At 42.3% G+C, this 27,046-nt stretch overlaps 1 protein-coding gene and 1 long non-coding RNA gene across 11 annotated transcripts in view; one reads left to right on the plus strand and one right to left on the minus strand.

The window, feature by feature from the left end:
• Positions 1 to 27,046, minus strand: part of Ptprm (protein tyrosine phosphatase receptor type M) — a 706,714-nt gene that overhangs the window by 234,728 nt on the left and 444,940 nt on the right. For 5 of the 9 annotated variants that reach the window (XM_042259957.2, XM_042259953.2, XM_042259955.2 and 2 more), the window contains 3 exons: positions 21,903 to 22,176; positions 20,917 to 20,953; positions 14,241 to 14,315 (listed from right to left, as the gene is read on the minus strand). In XM_042259957.2, the coding sequence (XP_042115891.1) occupies positions 14,241 to 14,315; positions 20,917 to 20,953; positions 21,903 to 22,176 (386 nt within the window). The remainder of the gene's footprint in view (positions 1 to 14,240; positions 14,316 to 20,916; positions 20,954 to 21,902; positions 22,177 to 27,046) is intronic. The other 4 variants (XM_042259959.2, XM_076549820.1, XM_076549821.1 and 1 more) reach the window with 1 other exon arrangement.
• Positions 4,475 to 16,965, plus strand: LOC143268290 (uncharacterized). Of its 2 annotated transcripts, none has more exons than XR_013044029.1 (3): positions 4,475 to 5,048; positions 10,399 to 10,552; positions 13,409 to 16,965. It is a non-coding gene; the product is annotated as an uncharacterized LOC143268290 (long non-coding RNA). The 2 variants fall into 2 exon arrangements; XR_013044030.1 differs by having other exon boundaries at positions 4,502 to 5,048; positions 13,487 to 15,084.

Genomic DNA, 27,046 nt, shown 5'->3' on the forward strand with positions numbered 1-27,046 from the left:
AGCTAGGCATGGATTTGAGGCTAGGGCAATTGCCAAGTATGAGACAGGACCTTGAGTTTGATGCATATCACCACCAAACGGATAAAAATACCAAACCAAGGACACTATTTTTAGGTGTAGAAGCCTATCTGACACATTTGAAATCTGCCCAGGAAACGGGCCATGGGTGTTTGAAAGTAGTGCAGATTCCACCTATGAACCTGAACTTCTCTAAAAGCTGGTGGAATGGAGGCCATAGCCCTCCATGTCTTCCTCACATATCCCACGAGGAGGGATGGAAAGGATAAGAGCCCACGGAGACCCACCGCAAACTTGACATGCTTTTGAAATCTGATGTTTGAGATTTTTCAGACAAGAACGACATTGCATTTGAACTCCATAATACATTTTCTTTGAAATAAAATAGTGTTTTCAAGCCGGGCAGTGGTGGCGCACGCCTTTAATCCCAGCACTCAGGAGGCAGAGCCAGGTGGATCTCTGTGAGTTCGAGGCCAGCCTGGGCTACCAAGTGAGTTCCAGGAGAGGCACAAAGCTACACAGAGAAACCCTGTCTCGAAAAACCAAATTAATTAATTAATTAATTAAAAAAATAGTGTTTTCTATTTCTACTTCCTATCAGCTCCTATCACTGATCCTCAGGGAAAGGAGGATCCCCTCCTCCTCCTTACAGTTCCCATCATCGGTGATGGCAAGGTGGCATAGTGCAAGGGTGGAGGGCAAGCTTCCCCCTTTCTTTGCACTTAGAGCATATTCCAGGTAAAGGAAGAAGTCCAGGCTGGTCTCAAACTCATAAAAATCCGCTGGCCTCAGCCCAAAGGAACTGAACTGTGGTTGCAGGTTTGTGAGATCAGACCTGGCTTAATGAACTGGCTTTGAGCAAATGAGGCCTCACCAAGAAGGCCTGGGCTTTTACCTCCCCACTCTCTAGGCCTCCCTTCCCCCATTCATTCCTACGCTCGGTGAAGTTTTAAAATAACAGCCCTTTGGAAAGGAACCCCAATTATCCCAGATCCATCCTGCATATTTTGCCATACCCCCCCCCCATTTTTACCATCTTAAGATGATGAAGGGAATTCTGACTCACTTTCCATCCTCATTAAATTAAACAGATTGGATCAAGCCCAAAGTACTCTCCTAAATGCTAGTTATTTTGTAGTCACTTAAAATATATGGACAAGAGAGGCTAGGGGTAGGCCAAGGTCAACTCAAAATTTAATCAGCATAACCCTTGGACTATAAATCCCGAGTGAAATTCATGCTTACACATAAAAATGTCAGGGTTAATCTGCAGACTTTAGATTTTCAATTGTAGCAATACATTTTCCCCCTAAGTAATAAAGGGATGAATGTAAAACTAACACAACAGTGTCTGTTGATAGGCGTGGATGAGACCTGTCAGTCATTGGGGACAGAAGATTGTCACTCAGCCTTAATCAAGATCCAGAGAATGCTCCACTCTTGCTCATTTTGTCTTGCTATGAAGGAAGCATTAATCCCATTATCAGATAGATGTATATCTCCTGATTGACAACATAACCTTAACCCTAACCCTAACTCTATCAAGGTAAAATGCTGCTATTTTGTTCATATAACCAAAGGTGACTATTGTGAACTCAAAGATTCCCTTTCCACATTCTTTGTGGAAAAGCACCATGTACCAGATTAATATTAACAGGAAGGGAACGCCTCTTAAGACACAGATTTTCAACCCATGCTTCATAAGCCAGAAGACTCTGTGCACCAAGCAAGTAAAAGACAACTGAATATATGGTGTGGCTTTTTCTTACCACACTGCTGACAGGAAGAACAACTTGAAAAATTAAACTTTTCTATACTGAAGATATTTTACAGAAAAATTCTTAAGTTCATGTAATAAAAATGTAAAAAGAAAATGTTTTCAGTGTGATCTACAGCTCTTAAAACACACTCTTGCTAAAAGCAAACTCTTGACATTTGACTCAGTAGTTACCCAGAGTCAGGGCAAAAGGAACCGAGTCTCCCATAGCACCCCGGCATCCTCTCTCTATGTTCTTGTAACTGTGCTGTCTTAGAGGAAACTGCCAAAGCAGAATGACAAACACAACACAAAAAAGAAAAAAAGGGGGCACTTAGTCAACCGTGACACTAGCCCCATTAAAACAAAGTCACACGAAGAAGAATGTCTCTTCATATTACTTTCTTTCTAGGTAGAAAGGGAGTCTCAAAATCCTCTGGCAAACTTGGTAAAAGACCCAGAAATGCCAATCAAATCCTGCCCCACAGTCTATGATGGCCTCTGTGGCCAAAGACTGGGCATCATCCCACCCTTTGCTATTTAATATGAAATGTACAGGGGCTGTGTAAGGCCTGGATCACCCATATTTACATGATGTTGCATCTAACAAAATTTAGTGGTCAATGATAGTTCTAATACAGTGACCATTTCCAATTGTTGGCCAGTACAAATGAAGAGTTCAGCCACTTTACTAACAAGGAAACTGAGAGGAGACACAGCCTTCTGACTTTTACTCCATTTTTTTTCAAAACACCAGATTGAAGTTTGTTTCTCACACTGAAAACAACCCCAGCATCATACAGAAATCAAGATTTAGGGGTCAACTCCAGACAGCATGTTCCCTTATTCCATTATCCACTCATGATTATTAACAGCTCAAAACAGGCCAGGTGTGGTGGCACACACCTTTAATCCAAGCCCTTGGGATAGGCAAGTAGATCCCATGAACTCAAGGTCAGCCTGGTCTATATAATGAGGCCCTGTGTCAGAACAGCGACAACATGACAACATTCAAACTAGTAAGGAACCCACTGCAATAAACTTATTAAACTGTTTACATTGATCTTAATGGCTGCTAGAAAGACAGCTTCCTTGAGAGCCAAGAGCACACATCACATCACACTTCTATGAGTGGTCTTTATCCTCTTTAGCTACTTATTTCAGGAGTAAACACACCACATTTTACTTTTTGCTCAACAGAATGATATACATGTCAGAAAAATATGGGATGGGAAGCAGGCAGGAGGTGGTTGATAGAACCCTAGCCTAGGGAACATTCCAGAATCCAATCTATCCCCTATAGTCACCGTGGTAAGCACTCTAGGCAGGGATGTTACTTAAAAAATAAATAAATAAAAGTAGAGACTAGAGAGATGGTTCAGCAGTTAAGAGCACCAGCTGCTCCTCTAGAGGACCTTGTTTTATTCCCAGCACCCAAAGGCAGCTAACAACCATCTGTAACTCCAATTCCGGGGGATCCAATGCCTTCTTCAGGCATCCACAGGTACTGCACACACATGGTACATATACATGTCTGCAGGTAAAACACTCATGCACAGAAAATAAAACTAAAACTAAAAAAAAAAAGTAGTTTGGAATTTAGTATAGGCCTTCAAAGACATTATTCCTCTATAAACTACGTCATTCCATTAGAAAATAATCGCTGGTACCCAAGGGTCTTTTATTTTTCCAGTCCCGAGAGACAGGCTATGAGAAGTTTAATGATATATACAATATGCTTCTTATAAAAATACAACCTAAAACTATTTCTATATTGTTTCTACACACACAGCAAATGCAGTTAACAATCTCCTTTGGTACAGCTGCTCATGAGTCTACAGACCAAACTCTTGAAAAGACTTCAGTAACTGCTTTATCTCAGGACATGTTCTTCAAGGGGATTAGCAGGGCTCCACCCCACTTCCCACTCTCGCTTTTTGACCACGATGAGTTGAACAGGTTTCCTACATCATTAGTTCCCGTCATTATTTACTTAGCTATCACAGGTCCAAAGCAACAAGACCAAGTGTCTATATGTTCTGAAAGCTAGAGCAATCCTTCCCTCCTCATTAGGTGATTATCTTAGGTAGTTTGCAACAGTAATGAACAGTGACAAGAAATTGATACTTTCAAAGAATCCTGGGGAGAGGGGAGTGTAATGGTAAGGAATGAAGCAGAGCGAGAGGAATGAGAGGGATTTCAGAAGTGGTGACTGTGGAAGGAAGGCATCATGGCCCCTGTAAAGACCGATACGTAGATAATGAAATAAACAGTTATGGCTTCTGACAAAGAATAAGAGAATTCTAATTGTATCATATAGCAAAATATAATTGAGACACCTCTGCAACTGAGGATGGCGATCCATGCACAGGGGACTCCGGACAAAGTGTCATCAGCAATCCCAAGTGAGCAATCCTCACACACGAGAGCCTCACATGTAACACTGCAGCATCTTGGTTCTGTGGGGAAGAACTGGTCATTTGATAAAGACCACCAATACATACTCGGCTCCTGGACCATTTCAGCCATAAAAGCAAAGAAAAAGTCATTCAACCCTGTGTCTACAGTAATCTCATCACCAAACTCTACAGCAGTTAACAGTTTTCCAACCTGCCACTACTTTCCATGAATGCGAAATGCTGTTCTGGTGGATTATCATCTGTGTGGGCCAAAGTTAGATCTGTTGCCAAGTGATACCTCACATTCTATCAACAGTAACTTCTAGAGGAACTCAAGAGAGACATGTAGAGAAGACTGTGAAGATGGAAGAAATCTACAGCCAAATAACCTGAGACTCGGCGTGGTTGGGGCAGGAAAAAAGAACGTGGGGAAACTCAGAATATTTGACCATCAACAAACAGAAACTTCTTTATACTGAAAATGACAATAAACATGTAGAAGGGTAAGGAGACTGGAGGAAAAAGTTATGATGAAATGGAAACAGCATGTACGCAGGTAAAGACACTCAGATTCAGGACGCGTGGCTGAACACCATCTCCAGCCTTCCTTCTGGAAGCCCAGGTTTTTGACAGGCAGTGAAGGTGGCACTTCAGACAGTGGGGCACTTGGACCTTGGGTTCCAGGGTCACCAGCTACAACAGGACAACCAAGGGATCTTATCAGTTCTACACACAAGAAGAGGGCTTGGTCCTTGACCCACATCTGGGAACTGTCCAGAAACAGAAGTCTTCACTGAAAGTTTATGTGGAAGACTATTTGTTCCAGCTTGTTAGTAAAAGGAGAACTGAGTATCTGCTCATCATCAAGGGGCAAGGTGAGCAGATCCTAATATACCCAACAGATGGACAGACAGCTAAGCAGTACAATGACCAACTTGGATGTATATTGGCTTGGTCACTGCATGGCATATTATAAGTGGGAAATGTCTCAGAGAGCTATGCCAGTAAAGAAGAATGAAAAGCTTCCCTCTGTGTATACATTTTCACATTCATGGAAAGCTGTGGCAGGTTTGAAAATTATTCTGGTATAGACTTTGGTGATGGTGTTAGTGTAGACACAGGGTGAACTTTACCCTAACTGATCCCTCCCCTCCTTGGGTCACTGTTAAGACCAGCAGCCTATTGAATGTTTAGCATGAAGAAGGCAAAGAACAGGTGTGGTCAGTGGGCCAGGATGGACAGAAACAGTTTGAAATTTCCCCTAATTTAGATAAAACAGACTAAGGTAGAAACCTAACCACAACTACTATTTATTGAAGGTTTACTAGATATTCAATTTGCATATTGAATCCTGACACCAGCTTCATGAGCAGAGACCAGTATGACTCCCACATCCCAAACTGGTGAGCTGCTGGGATACTAGATCCCTTCCCAAGGTCACTCTGCTGTTGGGTGACAGGGCTGGGATTCGAACTGGAGCAGTTTGGTTCTGAAGCCCAATGGCTGCCCCTGCTAGCCACAGATGTTCTGAGCCAGCCCAGCACACTGCTCCAAGGCACTTCTGAAGGCTTATGGTCTGGTAGATGTTGTGGGTTTATGGGCTGAGTGACCAGAGGTTCTTGTTTCTACAATGTGCCAGGTGACCTTCTTCTCTACACCAAATTTCAAATCACCACTTCACTGAGAGGGCCCAGTTTCCTCTCCCAGCTTAGTGCCAGTGTTTGCCTGGGGTTAAAATCTGTGAACTAGGGATCTGGGCTGGATACTTGGCCTCAGCTGTAAAGACAGCAACAAACTTGGGCTTTAGAGAGAGAGTTTTGGGTTTCAGAGCCTGATTATGCTCGAAATTTGATAAGGACACACTCATCAGCATCATTTCCAGGAACTTCCTCAGTCTTACAGGTCTTGTATTTCACTGGTGTTTTGTGTTGTTCTTTGGGAAAAGCTGTCCTCATACAGGACCCAATAGCTGCCACGCCCCTGGATCAGAAGGAAGGTCTAAAGTTCCAAGGTTCCCAGAGATAATGTGCCAGGAAAGAAAAGGAAGGTGGACCAGGTGACCTCAGAGTGTTGGTGCATACCCTGGGAACTGAGAGCAGGCTTGGAAGTCTACCCCAAGAGACATGTGGTGATCAGCAGGAGGCACCTAGTTTGGGCTGAGCATAAGGGAGTCCACAGCATGAATCGGTCTGCCATTTCTCCAGCTGGAGTTAAAAATGCAGAGGGAGCAGGTGATGGTAGTTCCTCGGGGTTGTGGAAAAGTGTGAAGGGCAGTAGAAGGCCAAGGTGGCAGGAAGTCTAGGTGGCTAGAGGAGCAGTGAGAACCTGAGGGAAAAGGCTGACAGTGTCAGTCGTGGGTGAGAACCAAGTGAGGCCTGGCAGGAGCCTGAAGGACCCGAGGCATCCATTCACAAAGCCTGGGGTCAAGTCCAAGTTCCTGACTTGACTGCCTCCAGGGGTGGGGGGTGGGGGTGCTTCTGGAGTCTGTGCCTGTGAGTGTCATCCCCTTGAGCTTCTGAGTCCCAGCGTAAGATGTGGCGGTATTTCTCCCTCGTGAGGTTATAGGAAGGCATTGGTGAACAATGCTGGTGGAAGGTTCCAGCTCTACATCACAGCACAAGAGTTTCTCCTTAGTAAACACCTAATTCAGTGGCTATGAGTCTCAAACTTGGGGTGTTTTGTTTCATTTTGTTTAAAATATTTGTACTGATTTGAAGAGCCAAATCCAAGATAGCTTTTCTCTATACAGACGAGTTTCCTCTCCGACCAAACTCAAGCGGAGCTTTTGTGGGCCTTCTTCTCTACTGGGTCTCCACCACGGTGTACAAAGGTTTGAGTCAGTGCCATCTGGGTTCCCAATAGCTTAAGCCCCTTAACATGCCTGCCTGAGAAAAGGCAAGGCTTCCAGAAGGATTTAATTTCTTTCTCCCAATACCCCAGGACAGAGCCTGAGGGGTAGCAATCCAATTGGGTCTAGTCAACAAATTCAGATGGGTTTCTCATGGACCAACCTGTCTCCAGGCCTTTCTCAATCTCCTACTCCTCATAGTCCCCCACCCCACCACCTTTCCTTGTTTCATTGATCTCTTTAAGGGCTAGTCACCTTGCAAATCAGAACATCTGTAGCCACTGGATAAAAATCTATCTTCGCTGCTCTAACAACCGGCCGTGTTTAGTCTTTGACTTTACACGTGAGCCCCATACAGGTTTCAGAACTTGAGACTGTGTGGAAGTAACTACCGTCTAGTTCGTGCTCTTATGCCCCTTCTCTTCTGATTACTAACCTTCACTGCCAACTTGACCGGACTTATACCCAGCCAAGAATCAACTTGGTCTGTCTCAGGGTGGTTCTGATAAAGATTTAAGGATAGTACCATGCCGTGGACCAGGTCCCAGGGTGAAGGAGGAGGAGAAGGGAGCTGAGCACCAGCATTACCCACTGTGGTGCCTGACTGCAGATGCAATGGGACCAGAACCTTCCGCACCTGCCTCCATGACTCCTTCACTGTGAGGGGCGGGACCCTCACATCATCAGTCAAAGCAGACTCTTGCTAAAGTCAGGTGTTTCTCACACAGTGAGAGAAGTTACTAGAACAAAAATCCTCTCTCCCTCCCACACTGCTGTCCTATGTTTCCACACACATCTCATTTGTCCTCTGGCCCCAGAAGTCATTTTGTTTGGAAGTATTTTAGGCCACAGGCCTTACTGTATTAGATGTATGAACAAAGCAAATGGATGATAAAAATTTGCTCAAGGAAATCATTTTCCACAGCACCTCAGAGTTGTGTAGGTAATTAAATCATAAATCAAATCTTCATATAAACAGTCTAACCATATTAGTTAATTAATTCTAAGTTCTTACAGAAAATTTCTAGCATGTTTAATTTTCTGTATTCTTCCAAACACAGTTCTATATTCCTAGGGTTTATAACCCACCAGTAGAAGATGAATTTAATTTAATAGATTAAAAGAATAAACCAGGAAGAATAGAATGTAAATGCCTCTGCCTGTATCTTAGGTAGTGAGTGGCATTGGAAAAATAGTTTCTATTCATTTCAACTAAACTTGTGAGTGTGTGTATGTATGTGGCTGTGAGTGTGTATGTGTGTGTATATACATGTGTGTGAGTGTGTATGTATATAGCTATGAGTGTGTATGTGTATGGCTGTGAGTATGTATGTGTGTGAGTGTGTGTATGTATGTAATTGTGTGTGGCTGGGTGTATGTGCATATGTATGTGGCTGTGAAGTGTATGTAAGTGTATGTGTGTGTATGTATGTGGCTATGAATGTGTGTGTTTGTGTGTGTATGTATGTATGTGATTGTGAGTGTATATATATGTGTGTGTGCATATATGTGGCTGTGTGCGTGTATGTGACTGCAAGTGTGTGTATGTGTGTATGTACAAGTGTACTGGCTGATGACATGTTCTTAGGGCTGAGGACAGAGGCTTAAGATACTCTCCTTAGTGCAACGCCACAATTGTTTATGGCACACCATCCAAGTCGATAATCCCAGCCCCCTTTCTGGATGGTCCTGGTCTCTGTGTCACTCACTCAATATGTCCAATCAAGGAGCAAGATTAATGTCCCCAGCCCAGTGCCCAGTGCTGGGGTCAGGACACTAACAGGTTTGTTTCCTCTGGTGTTACATGAGCAAGACGGCCCTGCATAAACCAAGGCATATCTGACCTGCTATGCACACTGGTACAGTAAGACCCAAGGGTCAGAGGCTGCGTCCTCGTGAGAGCTTCCCAGTAGGCTTTCAGCACTGACCGGGATGTCTAGGGGTACAATGTCAGCATGGTAGAGTAAAATGGACAACAGGGAGCCGGAAGGCGCTTCAGAGGGCAACTGTCCGCTGTGGTTTGTTGGCTTCACGAAGAGTCAGGACTGACAGAGTGAACAGAACAATTGTTCACAGATAGGAAAATTAGAGTGACGGCTTCCTGAGCATTCACTGCTAAGCCGTTAACCTCACAGGAGGTAGCAGAAACGTGTGTCCCCTGACCTGCCATCTAACTGTAGTCTCACTCTTGCTTCCTGACCTGCAGGAGGCTCATGTTCCGTTCACAAATGTATGCGTAGGAATATATTTTGTTGCTACTAATACAACAAACCCTGGTGCCAAGATGCCCGGGCAAACACATAAAGTACGACTAAGTGTGTGGAACCATCCTGGGCTGCTGGGGGATGTCTTTCCATATGCTGTGAATATATGTTGTTCTCATTGTTTAATAAATAAGCTGCTTTGGCCTATGGCAAGGCAGCTTAGAGGCAGGCAGGAAGTCCAAGAAGAGAGACAGGAAGGAGAAAGATGGAGTCTATGTTTACTTGGGTCCAAGCATCTGCAGGATTATGGGTGAGAGAGATTTGTCTGGACTGCAAGGGGTCAGGCAGGCCCGGAGAAACTTCTGGCTACATTTGGCTGCCCAATGTGGAGCAAGGAGTTTGCACCCCAAACCTGAGAGAATTGAAAAAAGGGTTCTAAAATGGAGCCAAGAGCAGCTTCCTAGTTGTGTGTCTCAGGCAAGTAGTGGGCTACAGTATGGCGGGTTCCCACTGCCGTGCACAGAGGTGTCTCCAAGCCATACAGCACACTGCGTGGTGGACTTAGCCTTTGCTAGTACAGACAAAACAAAACAAAACAAACAAACAAACAAAAAAGGTTTCTGGGCTACATGCTCTTTGATAGAGGCATAGACCTATCGCCTCCCAGAGTCAGTGGAGAGCATGGCTCCCAGAGCTGGTGGTGAATTACCGCCACCATGTTGGGAACCTGAAGTGGGCAGAGTCAGCAGCCAAGGCTGCTGGTTCAGTCCTGGCCATGCTGCATTTTAAAGCAACAGAATCACAAAAAGACAGATTCAAATGGAATAAACCTCCAAACGCTTTACATTATATGTAAAAATGTACACAGGCTTGGAAGAGAGAGGAAAAGAGGGTAGACAGTTATATACAGAAGTAGATAATTTTAAAAAATAAAGTCTTTTAAGAGATAGTAAAAGTAATATAAAAATAAGCCACATAAGATAGAAATCACACAAAGAATTTGGATACTGCATAGTATTATACTGTTTTTGAGATTTTTAACTGGAGAGAAACATTTGATTGTAAAAGCTGCTGAGTTAAACCAATATGTATATTTTAAAGGTATCTTAACTTCAAAATGTATGTCTAAGAATAGATTGCTTTGGAAAAGAGGTTCTGCTTTTGTTTCCACAGAAGATGAGAAGCTGTGGATTGCATCCGGGCTAATATGGCTTGATCAGCCAAGACCCTCTGAAAGGTCTCCAATGACACCATGGCCTAGATGACCCAACATCCAGAATCAGCTTCAAAGCAACTGGCTGACACCATCTATCCTCACAGACTACAGGCAAGATTTAACTATAATTCTTAATTTTCTCAAGATCCCCATAAGATGGCTAGTGCCCCCAACAGTAGTGTGAAAAGCTGTGCCCAAATTCCCAAAATATTGTTTATAAATGTTTATTTTTATTTAAAAGGGGTTAATTATAAATGCAATCTCTTTCTAAGAAAGAAAAGGGGATAGTATAGATATGATAGGATAAAAGGGTAGATTATTGAATCTACTTTTAAAGAACAACAACTTGTTGCTATGGATTTTAGTTTATTGATACAAATTTAAAGTTAATTTTGTTATACTGTATGTATATTTCTACTCTTGTTTAAGGTATTATGCTTGTATAGCTCATTTAAAATTGTAGTATATAATTAAGAAAGAGATTAATATTTAGTCATCTATGATAATCAAATTTATAGTCATAATAATTAAATTTTTTAGATATAGAAAGATACACTTCAATTAGGTAGGTAATCTTCAAACACTTCAAAGACCTCCAGAATATGACATTTAAAATGTTTTAAAAACTTAGATTTTTCTGGACAATGAGACATGTCTGCTCTTGGCAGTACCTATTTACTTCAAAGAAGATGATGGGTATCAAAAAAAAAAAAAACTCCTTATGCAGTTTGCTTTCTTTATTGCAAAAGTTAGCCATTTGGTCAAGAAACTATTCTTGCCTGGACTGCTTGACATAATGTTCTATCGACTGGATATGCAGGACCCATGGAAAAATGAACACTAAATTTAGCCAAAACAAGGCAAGATCAGGTTTCTGCTTCATTGAGGAGACTGCCAGAAAATCTGTAGGACACAGGGAGAAGCAACTAAGAAACTCTAGGCCTATAGGCTGAAGATGGATGCCCCAATGTTGCAAAGGAACTTTGGGTGACTGTCCAGGCAGCCAGCTGTCTCTGTTACTCTAGATTCTTGGAAGTTGCTTACAATGCACTTCCTATTTACTTAGGTAATATATCCTTCTGGGATCTTTGATAGAGTTGAAGACTAGATAATTATCATTATAGTTTTCCTTAGTCATGATGAAAGATAATTAGATATGAAACCTTAGACTCACAAATATAGGATAGATAAAATATTTTCTTTAATTTTGCCAAGTAGAAATAGACTAGATATTGTAACTGTAATTCTTATTTGATAACTATTCTATTATATATAATTTTACTATATTAAAGCTAAAACCTTCCTTTTCTATTAGATAGAAAAGGGGAAATGATGGTGGATGTTTTTCTGTAAGCTGTGAATATGTGTTGTTCCCATTGGTTAATAAATAATCTGCTTTGGCCTATGGCAAGGCAGCTTAGAGGCAGGCAGGAAATCCAAGAAGAGAAACAGGAAGGAGAAAGACAGAGTCTAGAGAGACACCAGCAATGCCAGGAGAAGCAAGATGTAAAAGTACCAGTAAGCCATGGCTACATGGCAACTTATAGGTAAATAGAAATGGATTAAGTTACAAGAGCTAGCTAGCAAGAAGCCATAGGCCATACAGTTTGTAAGTAATATTAAGCCTCTGAGTGATTGATTATTTTATAAGCGGCTAGGGGGCTGTGGGACCGGGTGGGACGAGAGAAACTGTCTGACTACAGTTGGCACCTTGAAGGGCTCCATACCTGTCATAAAATGATTGAATGAAGCCTTGGGCTTGGGAATAAATCTACAGGAAAACTTAGTGTGGCTACTGGCGAAGTCTGATAGCTGTTACAAATGGGAAATGAATCATCAGTGAGATACATTTCTGGATAAGCCAAATCGCCATTAGATCAGCAACAAATACAGAGTAGTTTTTGTTTTCTTCCTGGTTTTTGAGCTATCCTGACCCACTATTGCTTTAAATCTTCATGAAGTAAACGATGTAGGCAGTCTACCTGCAGCCACGAGAGGAAGGGTGGCCGGACACTGCAGTGATGTGTGTCCTTCCTACCACAATTCATGATAACAGGCACTACTTCTGAGAGTGGCTTTGTCGGGTGTCCTGTTAATCACAGATTTCCCAGAGGGAGCTCTGCTGTGCAATGTCACTGACTTCATGGTTAGTAAATGCCATGTTTCACTGGATGGTGGAAGAGTGCAGGAAAGATAGAGAATGGGGTGACATAACTGGGTTTCCCTTTTAGTTTGGAGTCAACTCATTCTTAATGACTTGCATACAAGGCTGGTGCCTAGTCATATGTCGCAGGGAAAGGAGGTTCGATTTCCTCGGGGATTCCAGATAGCTCTCTGTTTGACATCTAACTGGAACCACCCTAGTCAATCCCTAAATGTAAGGGCTGGAGAGGAGAGGAGCCATGCTAAGAAAGATGCTGTCTGTCCTTCAGTTACTTGATTGGTGGGAGGGGCACATCAGAAGAGTTGGAGAAGGGAGAGTCTTACTAAGCAGAACTTGAGTGGGTAAGAGAAATAGTCTTAAAAGCAACCTGAAAGAAAGAGAAATGCCCAATAAGCATAGAGCTCTTGGGCTCTAGAACAGAAAGCTGAAAATACATTTAGACTTCTAATACAGAAAAAGGCAGAATTAGTCTACATATCTTTATCTTATCAACCAATATTTTTCTTGAATATCAGCTGCTTGATGTTTTCAAAATACAACCACCTAGGCAGTTGTAATTTCTCATCATGAGTTAAGTGCAGCATGTTTCTTCAATAAATGTTACTGATTCTTCTGGATCTATAGAAACAAATACTGAAGTAGAAATTAGATGAGGAGTCGCTGTGAGTTTCCTAGTCAGCTTTAGTAATACCTGCACACAAACAATAGCCTACAGTATCTGGGCCCTTTGAAAACAGATGGTGGAGTCCTGACCACATACATGACTTGATTAGCAATCTTGACCATGACTTGCATTGTTGCAGGGTGAAGCATTCTAGAACTCACTAAGCACTCACCTTCATCTGGAGTAATTTACTGGACTTTTCTATATCATCATACAGGGATACTCACTTGAATTTGGAGCTAGTGAGTGTGAACAAGCTACTTCCTTATGCTAGAGGTAAGCACCAGGTTGGGATCCAGGACTCTAAGCCATTCAAAGTTTCTTCAACTTTGCTGAATTATTTAGCACACTTCACTTGCAGATGTGACCCTGTTCTATATAAGTGCTTTGCTTTGCAACAAGGATGGAAAGAATGCAATCAGCTCAGCAACAATGGCACATCCACAAAGGACTGCTTGAATGGCATCCTTAAACAGCTTCAGGGTGGCTCTGCTTTATAATGCTGGCAGATGAGATTGCGTATTGCTAACGTATGTGCAAACTCAATCCCGAAAGATGAAAAAAATAAGCCTTTCTAGCTCTCATCTCAGTGCCTTTTTAAATTAATTTGGAAAAATGGGAATACTTTTTTTTCCCAGTGTTTTCCTTGAAATCCTATCAACTGATGTCACTGCTATTCCAAGTCCAGCAAATTTCATTTCTATTTAACATTAGGATAGAAAGGAACATACCAACAGACCAAACACACAATGGAAGCATGCAGTAGGGTTGGACTTAATGCATGGGTATAAATGTGCACACAGAAGAGGCCAAGCATGTCACTTAAGTTAATGCGAGCAAAGGTCTGCACCAAGGGTCTAGAACATTCTAAAACAGGCCTTAAGCAAAGGAGGAAATGTAGAGGGGAAAGGAAGCTGAGAAGAATGAGCAGGAAATGGGCAAGATGACTCATCTATACTTGAACATCTGACCTGTTAGTTGGCCGTCGCCTGCAGCAGGGGCGATGCGAATGTATGGTGTTGTAAGCTGAGTCACGATTATCGCAGCTAAGGCAAAGGAGGATTCCCAGGTCAGCATGCATGAGGGAAAAAAAAGCCAGACTGAAGCTAGGCTAGCAAGAAGAATTCCCATCAGTATAGCAAACCATCTCAACTTTGTTCCGAAAACAGCGAAAAAGAAAAGAGAAAGAAAGAAAGAAAAAAAAAAAACCACGCACACACACAGAGCAAGGTTTTCATCTTCTGAATTCTCTTCTTTTAAGCCGTGTGGTCGGCTTAAGTGATGCTTTGCCTGAGACCCTGGATAGATCAACCGAAGAGAAAAAAAAGTAAGGCCACACCCCCCTCTCCACTCCGAAATGTGCATTCTGCACTGAACGGAAGGCTGACGGTTGAATCCAGTCCAAACTGACTATGGTGAGAGAGTTCCTTGCTAACCCTTCTGGCTCTTTCAATCTTATTAGGTCACTTAAAACTAGGTGGCTGTGCCACAGTGTTCCCCCTTGCCCTATAACCACCGTTGTATAGAAACCCACATTCTTTAACAAAACACGTTTTTATGTCATTTCTCGGACAACCAAGTTTCACGTAGCTTTCTATGAGGACCCCTTTTTACCATCCCCCTCCCCAAGGAATAAAATCACCTGTCTCAAGGACACAATAAAGTTCCCACTTGCCTTTGCTGTCACTGTCACAGTTAATATGTGCCCAAAGAAATACTTAAGATTTTTGAAGTGGACCACGCTGGCCTCTTGGTGTGCCTACACAGCTTAGCAGTTGTGTTTAAGCAGTTAACATTTATGACACACAGATATTGAAGAAAAAAAAATAGAAAATTAAAACATCAGTTGTAACATGATACAGCTGGAAAATGATGCAGGGAAAAAATATTGGAAAATTAAGAATAGGCTTGCATGAAAGATTACTAATTTACATGGAGCAGCTTGGGTACTATCAGAAATGTGACAGCGAATAAGGGAAATAGATCATCCACCATCTGCAGACAATTAAACCCCAAACTGCGGCTGCATAATATTTCCAGCTATCCCTCTGTACCACTCAAATGGCGCTGCTCCTTACAGCTAGACGACTATAGTGACTGAGCTGGGACAAGGCTGGAGAGCTGTTCTCACACCACCAGGGACTGCATTCTAGCTGCACCCTCTGAGATGAACAAACTATTGGGTCACAGTTTCTCAAAGCATTCCCAAGATCATTTCCCGGGCCTGACCCATGCAGCATCTTGGAAGATAGCTGTAGGTAGTTGCATACTCTAAAATGCTATTTCTGGGTCTTCTAGCAACACTGGCACCAGTTCTGGGTGCTAGATACTTGGCGTTTTTGTTTGGGCATAGACCACTGGTACACTTCTCATACATTTTGGATTACTTATAGGAACATCTGACCTGCTCTATGTTTGTTAAAAGAAAAGATGATTTAACAGAACACTTATCTATTATCAAAAAAGTGACTCCTAAGAAACAAATACACTTGGAAGTAGCTGTGAACAGCAGATATTCGTAATTCAAGAAGAATTAAAACTATAATCTGACACAAGGCCCATTTATGCAAAATGTACATTATGAGCACTGGGGAATAGCTCTCTGGTCTGTTTCCTGATTTGTAGAGTATATTTGTGATTGCTGGATTTAGTTCAGTAAAAGCATCTGACTGCTCTCAGTAGGATTAGCACTTGCTTTGACAAGTTTTATCAGAACACAGCCAAATTCAATTATTCAGGCGTCACCTGCGGCCACTCTTTCCACCAAGACAGAGCTGAGACTACTTGTGACAGAAAAGTCACATTCTGTGAAACCTAAAAAATATTTATTCTTGATTAGTTAGCTACTCAATAATTAATATTTTAATTTATCTTCAGTGTTGGAGATTAACTCAGAGTCTAGCAAGTGCAAAGAAAGTATTCTATTCTTGAGTTATATAAGTCCCAGCCTAAAATCTGTATTATCTGGTCTTGGATCCTAAAAGCTTTCTGACTCCACCTTAACATACCAGTAAGATTAATTTACAAAAGAGATTATTATTAAATTTGGCAAAATTAAGCCAGAAATTGCAATCCAATCCTTTGAAGAGAAACACTAGATGGTTATTGTGGGCTCTGCTGAAGGTGTGGATGTGCACAGGGACATAGAGACAACAAAGGCTTAGGTCTCTGAAGAGCCACTGAGGTCGCATGCAAAGTGACCTGGAATTTGCTGGACCGCTGCTTCTCATACTTCACTTTCTATGACTTATGAAGAATGAGTATGGAGACTGAGGAATTTGGGACACATGGGATTGTTGAGCTTCTTATCTTTTAGAACCTTTCAGGGGTTAAGACACTCCTGATTTATATTACGAAGACAATTTTAGATCAAGAAATGAAAATATTTCTTCACAAAATGCTGAATGTTGCAAGTGCTAAACCCATAGCCTGAGCCCGAACAATGGTGGATTAGCAGATGCAAGTGCCCTGCTCTATCTTTTGTTTGCTCCTGAAATGAATGTGAGTAATTAAAAAGAATCTTAATTAGCTTTACATCTCAACAGACATTCTTCTGGGTTCTTTTTATCAGCACACTTCCATTCTGTAGCATGATGGCCTAGAAAGGATGGCATTTCTCTGAACAAAAGAATGAAAAGAAAAAGAGTGTTGGAGAAACTTCTCCAACAGCCTAGTGATTTAAAAAAAAAAGAAAAAGAATAAGAAAACATTCACATTTCTGAATACAGTTGGAAACTGTATCAAAACAATAGAAATCCTTCAGTTTTCTCAAGGTCTCCCAGCAAAGCACATTCACATTCGGTATAAATTCAGGTCAAACAAAGCACCAAACTTACAAACAGCGAGGCATTTCCCTCATAGAACATTCACCTTAAAAACTGAATCTCAGAATAATAATTCGTTCTCCTCACGTCTAAGGGTGACAGCCTGACTTCTCTAGCTGCTTAGGAAAGAATTTAGCATGTGTTTGCCTATGCAGACTTGGCTTTGATTCCTAGCTGCCCTGTTGTTAGCGAGGGCACTGCAAGGAGAGGAAAAAGTTAACATTTATGACCTTCCCCATGCATCAAAGCCCAATTCCTAAGAAATCTCTAAACTCTTACCAGCTCAAAATCCTCACAAATTGCTATGTCTGTGTGTCTAGACTTCAGAGATTACAGACTACTCTATAGGCAACACACAGAAGGCAGCAGATAATTCTTAAAAGAAGTAGAAAACAGCAAAGCTCCAATGACCATATCATCGAGGAGAGACATAACTGCATTCCAGTATGGAAAATTTCATCTTATGGAAGATTAATATGTGCAGCTTAAGCTGGACGTTGCATCAATTAGAATGAATATGCCTCATTTAACTCAGAAGAACAATTTATTTATAAGATAGACTTTGATTTTTAAGTGTGCTTTGTCAGTTCAGGGCTGTTCATCTACAAACTCTTCTAAAGTTATGTGGGAAGGTCTAGGTTCTAACAGTTATTGTTCTTATAAAGGAGCGTACAGTACAGAAAAGTTAAAGAAAGCACATACATTATAGTTATTCAGATGTGAATCAAATGAGATTCAAAAGAACTGAACTAATAAAAATTTGAGTATGATTTATAAAACATAATAAACATTTGGAGAAATAAAGATAGTTAGAAACTCTCCTATCATCCCATGGTACATTCTGGAATTGGCAGGGTTATATGCAAATGTGGTGCAGATCCTGTTACCTGGCACCTTCTTCTAATTCAAGAGAGGAGAGTCTGTAATGCATTTATCTATAATCAACAATCAAACTAAGGTCATACCAACACAACTCTTCCCTGGATCCACAAAGTAAAGGAAGAGGCATAAAAATATGTGCAACTGTCTAAACAGGGGTGTCTGTGGTAACACACCTTAGCTTTTGTTTTCCCTGTGTCTGATTTTTATAAGTCTTTATATCTGAGATGATGAATGTCAAAATACATCTTCGGAACATGATTAAAATAATCACAGCATTAAACTTATAAATAGTATGAAATCTAGTCTTAAGAGACACCCCCTCTTACTCGACATTACAAACTAGCTCTTTGGGAAAACAAATCCACCTCCAGACCTCCTCCATGAAGACACTTGTCAGCAGTGGTTTCCTGGGAGCCTGAAGTTCTCTGTACACTCACAAGCTCACTGAGGAAAGCAGCGTGAACCATCCCATCAGCAATGTGTGGGAAAGCACACTTGTGGGGTTAGAACTCTTAAATTTCAAACATCTTTATCCCATGACACTAAAGTTATCAGATCCACCGACTTCTCTGTTTTGACCCTAACAGTTCAGATGGAACCCTGGGCTACAAAAGGATATTTTAGTGTAAAGAAGGGAAATGGTTCTCCTTGTGAAAGAGCTGACTCATCAGTTTGGGTCCCGGAAGGGAGTTACTGAAGTCATGCTGGCAGGTCTTGAAGTAACATAAAACCATGCCATGCGCCTGGAGGGAGACTGTCTCCTGAGGTGTGTACTGGACTGTGCTTTCAGGAGACAGAAGTGATATGTCAGACAGTGAATAGTAAACTGTGTTTTCCCCTTTCCCCCCGTAAAGACATTTGGATAGAGTTTGCTGCTGTGTAAATGTTTGCAAATGACTCAGAAAATATGAGTGGGGAATATTTAGCCAATCAGGTCATCTGATTGCCTAATCACCCTTTGGTGAATTGAAAAACAAATTACAATATTGATGAAATCTAGCTGATGGGAGAAAATGATCCAAATCACCATCTAATTCAATCTATTGTGAAGACAGCAAACTTGTCAGGTTTCCATATTTCCTAGGATGTTGCTTATATAATTGTTTAATGATGTGAATGAACACATTAGATTGGGCAGTGACCCAATTCTGGTAAAGAGAAGGTCAGACGATGACATTTTTATTCAAGTACCATCCATCAGATCTCTGCTGGGTGGAAAACTAGCAGGGCATTGGAAGAGGTTCTAGGGAAGGAACCTAGAAGCTGCAGGTCAACCCTTCACACAGTTAGAGGCGTGGTCCCCGTCAGTCAGTTCACCTCCATCCAAGCCCACACATTCTTCACCTTAATTATTCGAGAAGCAATTGCCTCTGTTTTCTACTTGATACAATGGTAATGAAATGGCTGAGAGGGAATATTCAAAAGGTCTTGTGAAAGGTGTGACCGTGACTGTGAACACAAGGTATTATAGATTGCCACCTGAAATGGATTTACTTTTTCAGACCACAAGGCTAAGTGGAACATAATAATGTGGTTCTCCAGAGGACTCCTCTTGAGCAGGGGCTACATACCTTAGAGTATGGTGGCTGCCTGATTCAAGGGCCTTGCAATACTATGGTAAATTATCTGCTGAAAGCATATGGCAGTTGCCAGGATATACTGAAAACCATAATTTCATTTACTACTAATCTATTATAGTGTCAATCAGGTAAGACACCATAAAAAAATAAAGTCCCTAAAAAAAAACTCTATAAACAGATTGGTGGGAATAGAAACCACAGACCCCTGTGGACAAACAAAATACCAATGGGGAGCTGAGCCTTTTACCTAAATCTTGTTACATCATGTGCAAGCAGGAAGCATTGGTTAACTCTAGATTGGCCATGGGTGTTCACAAAATAAGAATGCATGAAGAGTAGGAAAATATTCAGGAACATCTCAGCATATTCGAACTGTCTCCTAAGGTTGGACAATGTTAGTATCACGGTACTTTTATCCAAAGAACTCATCCACTGTGACCTGATTAGATCTGAATCCACAGGCCCAAGGGCACCTTCTTCTCTTCATGTCTAACGAAATCATCCAAACCTCTTTATCGCCCTCCTGGTTCCTCTGGTGGTCTGAAAGAGTGTGCTTGATGACAAGTGTTAATGTATAAGGCCTCATTTGAGTACAGCGTTTGTATGTCTCGGAGTATGTTCCCAGACACTCCTGTATATGGTGGCTGGAACATGAGGCTGAAGAGCCCCTGCCACACAAGTGCCAGGACACATGTCTGAGCCTTCTTCAGGAGGCTGGCTGTGAGGAATGTGTGCTGGGGAGGAGCTCTAGCCACAATCAGGACCAAGAAACAGAAGACCCACTGTGACATCCTCTGGCTCCTGGGTTCATCAGCGAACACAGCCCAGGCCTTACAAGGACATTACAACCACGTCACTAAAAAGTGGGTGTCATGGCAGGAGCAGCAGCCTGAACCTATAGCCTCAGCTACTCGGGAGGGCCGCTTGAGCCTAGGTGCTTGGATCTAGTCTGGGCATCATGGTGATGATCCATCTAAAAAAAGGTGTGTGTGTGTGGTATTTTGCTCCTTTACATATGAAGATTCACTGCATATATATCTACCAGTTACCATATGCTTAAATTTAAAACATGTATATTGACATCACAGAAAATTAATATTCTTAAAATTACTTTAATAAAGATAACCATTGAAAACTACTTGGGCTCTAGCAGTATAACTTATTTTAAAAGGTATCTACATGAAGCGGTATCAATTACCATAGGATCCTAATGCCTACATGCATGCATGTATGTGCATACTTGATACACATGCATAAACTTATTTTAGTAAAGTTCTCAATATATTTTCAGATGTTTTCAAACAGTACAAAATCAACTTCAGGAACACAAACAAGTAGACTATCTCAAAGTTTCAACCTACCTTTTGTGGCCACTCGGACACAGTCAATTTTGGTTTCCTGTATCAAATGAAGAGGGAGAAATTATTATCCAGATTGTATTTAAATCAAGGGAAATGTAGTTCAGTCAGTGAGCTCTACTAAGGAAACATCTCACCATGTCAAGTGTGGATTTTTCTCACTGAGGTATGACCACATATGCTTTCTGCTATGAGGATTGAGGCAGTAGACATTCTGGGCCACAAAGGGAGAAGTGATGCTTTCAATCTCTCTACCTGGTTGCCCTTGACATCCCAGCCCTGCCCCTGCTCCCTGCGCATCCCAGACATCATTGCCTCACACTGGCAAAGGTCAGTGGCCATGAGACCTGGACCTAAGCTGTGAAGCAGCGAGCGTGGGTCGGAAGCCAGAAGCATTGCCTTCCAGCTCAGGCTCGCAATCTTCTCTGCGCCCTAGGCTAGTCTGAACAGGAAAAACAGGCAATTTCAGGATTGACCCAATAATAGTTTTTTGTTTTTTCTTTGCTCCCGTCTCATCTTTCTAAAGCTCTTTTCTCTTGGAGAAAAACAAGATGCCTAATTTAGTCAGCTACAGGATGCATGAAGTCTCGGAGCTGAGGCAACGGGACAGAATATGCTTCAGAGACAGATGCTGCGCATCTCACAACATTTTAAATGAGATGAATGTATGTGTTGTAGCTACACCATTTTCGTGCAAAATAGTCAGCTAAGCAGAATGACTAGCCAACTTTCAGTAATAAGGAAATTGGAAAATAATAACTATCATGTTGACAATATGCTTTCCTAAACCACAAATAAAAAACATACATACTCATTTCCTTCCATAAGTTTCTCTTGATAAAATGATTTTTAAAAATATTTAAAAAATGTTTCTAACTGAAGCATACAAAAACGTGGCTGGTTTCTGTTTTCATGGCTGTTTCGTTTAACCCGTGTTTACATGAATAACGCCAAGAGCCTAACAACACACGGCCATCTTCCACACTTACCCCATTGGCTCTACTAGCGGCTTGGTAATAAATTCTGTAGCTTTTATGGGGGAGAAGGGGGGTGTTCCAGTAGCCATTGTATGTCTTATTGTCACCAATGGTAAAGGGCTGTGCCGCTTGGAGGCTGTCTGCAGGAAACTCTGCCGCGAAGTAGTATTGCGAGTTCAGCACGGAAGCGTTCTGGAAGTGAATCGGCACCGGGTAACACTTCAAGATCTCTGTTGTCTTCTTGGTCCTCCGAGGGCGCTCTTCCTCAACCACTATTTGATAGACACTAAAAAAAAAAACAGAGAGAAGCATCCATGATACTTCACGGTCGCCAAACCGATCTACTTGGTCTTCGATCGCCAGGAATTTGGGCACATCTGGGACAAAGAACATGGTGGCCCTTGCTCAATGCTCTTCCTTAGCCGTTCCCCATGCAAAATAACACAGTGAATCAACTAATGTGTGGGGACACATGTGCATGTGCAGGCACCTGTGTACACGCGTGTGTACACTTCTGGAGGCCAGGTATCAACCCTGGTTGCCATTCCTCATGAGTTTTCCACCTAATTTTTTGAGACAGGGCCTCTCACCAGGACCTGGGCCTGGATGGTTGTTCCTGTCTCCCCAGCACTGCTATTACAAGTGTGACTCACCTCTCCGAGCAGTTCACAGGGTGTCTCAGGGCTGGACTCAGATCTTGGTGCACATGCGGCAAGGACTTTACAGACACCCCCTCCCCCACCACACACTTATTGAGAGGAACAAAACTGAAAACTAAAAATTCACTGGACAATTTCTATTGTCATTGTCTCATGTGTAACTGAAGATCAGTTTGCTCAGAATTAACTCAGATAAATGAAATGACATTAACTCTAGGTTTGTAAAGAAAAAAAAAACTAACACACCATTCCCCTGAATTATATCTGTATAAAATGCGGGTGAAGTTTTTACATGTCACAAAACATAAGGCGAAGTGATCAATACTGACGAAGATCTTCCTTCCCATCTGTTCTTACATCCCGTGACCCTGGCCATCAGTGGAAAGAGAAGTCTAAAGAAGACTAGGGGTCAGAATCTCCTAAACTGAGGCTGCGCTATTGAAATGATCTCTAAGAGAAACCATCAACAATACCATCTGAGTTACACATAAAGACCAGATGATGTGAATGAGAGACCCCTTGTAACAGGGCACCCCTTGGAGAACCCCCAAATATTGAAGTAACTTTAGGAGAATGGAGGATCTTGAAATGATGCATTTTTGAAAAATTAAGGTATTTGTAGCCTCTAGAACGATGAACATATGAAGCAGTTTTATGAAGGGAAAAGTATTTCCTCTTGAGAAAAAATGAGTGAGTGAGTGAGAGAGAGAGAGAGAGAGAGAGAGAGAGAGAGAGAGAGAGAGAGAGAGAGAGAGAGAGAGAGAGAGAACGAACAGGTTTCACAAACCAAATCAAAATTAGATGAAAAAAAAAAAAAACCTTCCAGGCAAAGACACACCTTTTTCTTGTGGTATTAGAAAGGTATGTTGATTCCTTAGAGTAACAAGATAATCCATGAGGTGCTCAGAACAACATGATCATGAATGCTGAGGGAAGCATCCGGAGAATGCTTGCCACCCCACTTTCCTGGGGGCAGCCTCTGCTGGTCTCATCTGGTAGCCTCTGAATCTGCAGCCGGCCAATCTGTATACCTCTGGGAACACAACCACTTAACACACTCTATTACAGTCATAAAAATGCATGCTGCCATCAGCCTGCAATTCTGTCTAACTAAAAATCAATTATTTTAGAGCATTGGAGTGATGCTGTGCCTACTGGTGGTCCCAGCGGTACAGTGTGATGATGATGTAGATTCTTACCAGTGACGTAAACCAGATAAAAAAGAGAAGGGGAAGGAGTCAACTCTTCTTCACATAAAAGACTTCCCACTGGGTCTTGTTAGGTACAAGGCATTACCAAATGTCATAGATTGCCTGAGTGATAGAGGCAATATTAAAGGAAGTAGTTCTCAAGCCTTGTGTTAAAGCCAGGACACAGAGTGGAAGGCTAGAAGGCCAACCTGCATTCCTCTTTTTTTCCTGACTTCTTACACCTATAAACCTTTGTGCACACACTGATTTACAAACATATGTGAATGTCGACACATTGACACTTCTATGGTTGAGAGGGTTACCCTGCTAATGACCCATGGAGCCAGGAGAATGTGGAAGGAATACAGTGTGTACACTCGCCGCCTGTTTTCTGGGAAGCCAGCTACCAGGTAATAGGGTCAAGGAACTTGAATCTGGTGCTGACGGGACACACAGAGGTGTTCCAGTCAACAGGCAATGTCATGGGGCACACTGTGTGAGACACCTCAAAAAGCCACTTGGCTGTGCCTTCAGACGTGTGGGGGTTCTGGTAGACTCCGAGAAGGAGCATCCCAGCCCACTCTGTGCAGATCTAACAGTGCAGCACAACACAATTGTTTACAGCTTCTAAATCCGAATCAAACTGAGTAGGCAGATCTGTGTTAGCTAAAGTTTGCTTATGGTGGCTTAGCTTCCTTCCCCCACCTGTAATCCCCACCCATTGTCTGTCTTGATTCTCAAAAGAGAGAGATGTCTTAGGGTGTCTGTTGCTGCGATGAAACACCATGACCAAAAAGCAACTTGGGGAGGAAATGGTTTATCTGGCTTACACTTCAGCATTGCTGTTCATCACTGAAGGAAGTCAGAACAGGAACTCAAACAGGGCAGGATCCCAGAGGCAGGAGCTGATGCAGAGGTCATGGAGGGGTGCTGCTCACTGGCTTGCTTCCCATGGCTTGCTCAGCCTGCTTTCTAATAAAACCTAGGACCAGCAGCCCAGGGACGGCACCACCCACCATGGGCTGGGTGGGCCCTCCCCCATTGATCACTAAATGAGAAAATGTCTAACAGCTGGATCTCATGGAGGCATTTCCTCAGCTGAGGCTCCTTCCTCTGCTGACTTCAGCTTGTGTCAAGTTGACACACAAAATCAGTCAGTACAGGAAAGATGGATAGAGAAAGCATATTAACATATATATACATATATATGTATATATATATATATTGTTATCATTGTTCTATTTTTTTACTAGTTGAGTTGGTAAATGAAATTATATCATAACTGTGTATACAGGGAAAAACATAATCCACTCAGGGTCTTGTAGTAATCAAAGTTTCGGGGAGGCCACTGAAGGACTTGGAACATCTATCTCTACTGCAGATAAGTGGGTCAGGACCATCAAACAACACAATAGCAAGAGTGAGGGGTCAAGGTCAAAGTGAAATACTAAATGTCACCTGCTCTGGTGTGGAGGAAATTTAACCCAGTGTTCTCTTTAGCAAACAGCACTGAGAAAGTTTCTCCTTTTCCTTGAACAGCTTTTGTTGAGAATTGAGAAAGTGAATTGGGCTAAACTTTAATTCTACCACTGATAGTATCTGAGGTTTTAAATTAATTTGAGGGGTTCTTAGGCTTTTCTAGGAAAAAGTAGGTGGATTTCTAATGTTTATTGTGTACATTTAAAATTTTATCCACATATAACAATTGCTCTTATAAAATGGACATAATAATACTTGTGTCACAAAGGGCCTCTCCACTCAACAGAATGGATTCTAACACTATCTTCCTTCCGAATCAGCTTTTCCAGCTCATTTGTTATATGACACGATAGCCAAGGTCTCCATTTAAAGGCAGCTTCTGGAAGCATCATATACAAGATGAAGCAGAACCATGAAGACACAGCTGAAGAAAATGTGGTTGAAATCAGTTCACCTGACATCTGCTCGAGGACCCGCAGCCCACGCTTTCCTGTCTTAGTGATGTGTAACAGGTTCAGATGCCAAGTGCCAGTCTACCCAAGGGGTAGGCAGAAAGGTGACTCTACAGCTAGCCCTCTTCATCAGTTACGGGCCAAGGGATGCTTGCTGCCCTTGCTCACTCGTCCTACTGGAGGGACTCATGTGAACCACTGCCCAATACAGGATTTTTCCTGGTTCCTACAGACACAGGCATTATACAAGCTGGCTTCTATGTTCAAAAGTAAAGTGCTCTGAGTACTGTACGGAGATCCCTTCTCTTTTATTACATCAAGGGACATATATATATCCAAACCTCACTCCTTCCTCCATCTGGATTGTACCACAAACAACCTCCAGGGAGGCACTCTCCTGGACTCTGCCCTGACTTCAATAACCAGGCTGCTGCCTCCTCATTTCTCTTACATAAAACCCCTTCACATAAAAATTATTTATTTTTTTGGACATTTGTGCCACAGTGCATGTGTGCAGAGCAGAGGGACACTTGTGAGGGCCGATTCTACCATGTGGCATCAAAATTCAGGCCATTACCTTTGGTAGTAAGTGTAGTGGGTAGCCATTCCAGCTTTGACCTGGAAGTTCCAACCCCCACTGAGGCTTCGGTAATGGTCACACCTACAAGGTGGGGCTGAGAGAGGACCCTGAAGACTGGTAGCCAGACAGGAAGTATAGGCGGGACTAGCAGAGAGGAGAACTGAGGGAACAGGAAGGTGGAGAGGAGGGGATGCCAGCCTGCCGTCCAGGGAGTATCACGTAGAGGCAACAGGTAAAGCCACGGAATACGTGGCGACATATAGAGTAACAGAAATGGGCCGAGTATAAGGGTAAGAGCTAGACAATGGTAGGCCTGAGCTAATAGCAGTTTAAATAATATAAGTGTCTGTATGTTTACTTTATAAGTGGGCTATGGGACTGCTGGGGGCTTGGCGGGACCCGGTGAGAAAAACTCTAGCTACAAGTAAGTATGCAGTATGTTTCCCCTCCGAGTTATCCACAGTACTCCCCCTTTTACTGAGACAGGGCCTTGTGTATCTCAAGATGACCTCAAACTCTCTATGAAGGTGAAGATGAGGTTGAACTATGAAAGCCATTAGATGATGATGATGATGATGTGTTCCTGATAAGTGTGTGTGCAAACACACTGGCTATGGAGTGCATGTGTGTGTTGGTCTCAGGACAATTTTGTGCAATTGATTCTTCGTTTTCATTTCACATGGACTCTGGGCATCTAATTCAGGTTTCCACACTTGCATGGTAAACCCCTTTAGCCACTGAGCCATCTCAGGGGCTCCCCCTTGATTCTGAAAAGCCTATTGTGAAAAGCAAGCAG

The sequence above is a fragment of the Peromyscus maniculatus genome, chromosome 13 (genome assembly GCF_049852395.1).
Source record: "Peromyscus maniculatus bairdii isolate BWxNUB_F1_BW_parent chromosome 13, HU_Pman_BW_mat_3.1, whole genome shotgun sequence".
In the NCBI taxonomy this organism is placed as follows: domain Eukaryota; kingdom Metazoa; phylum Chordata; class Mammalia; order Rodentia; family Cricetidae; genus Peromyscus; species Peromyscus maniculatus.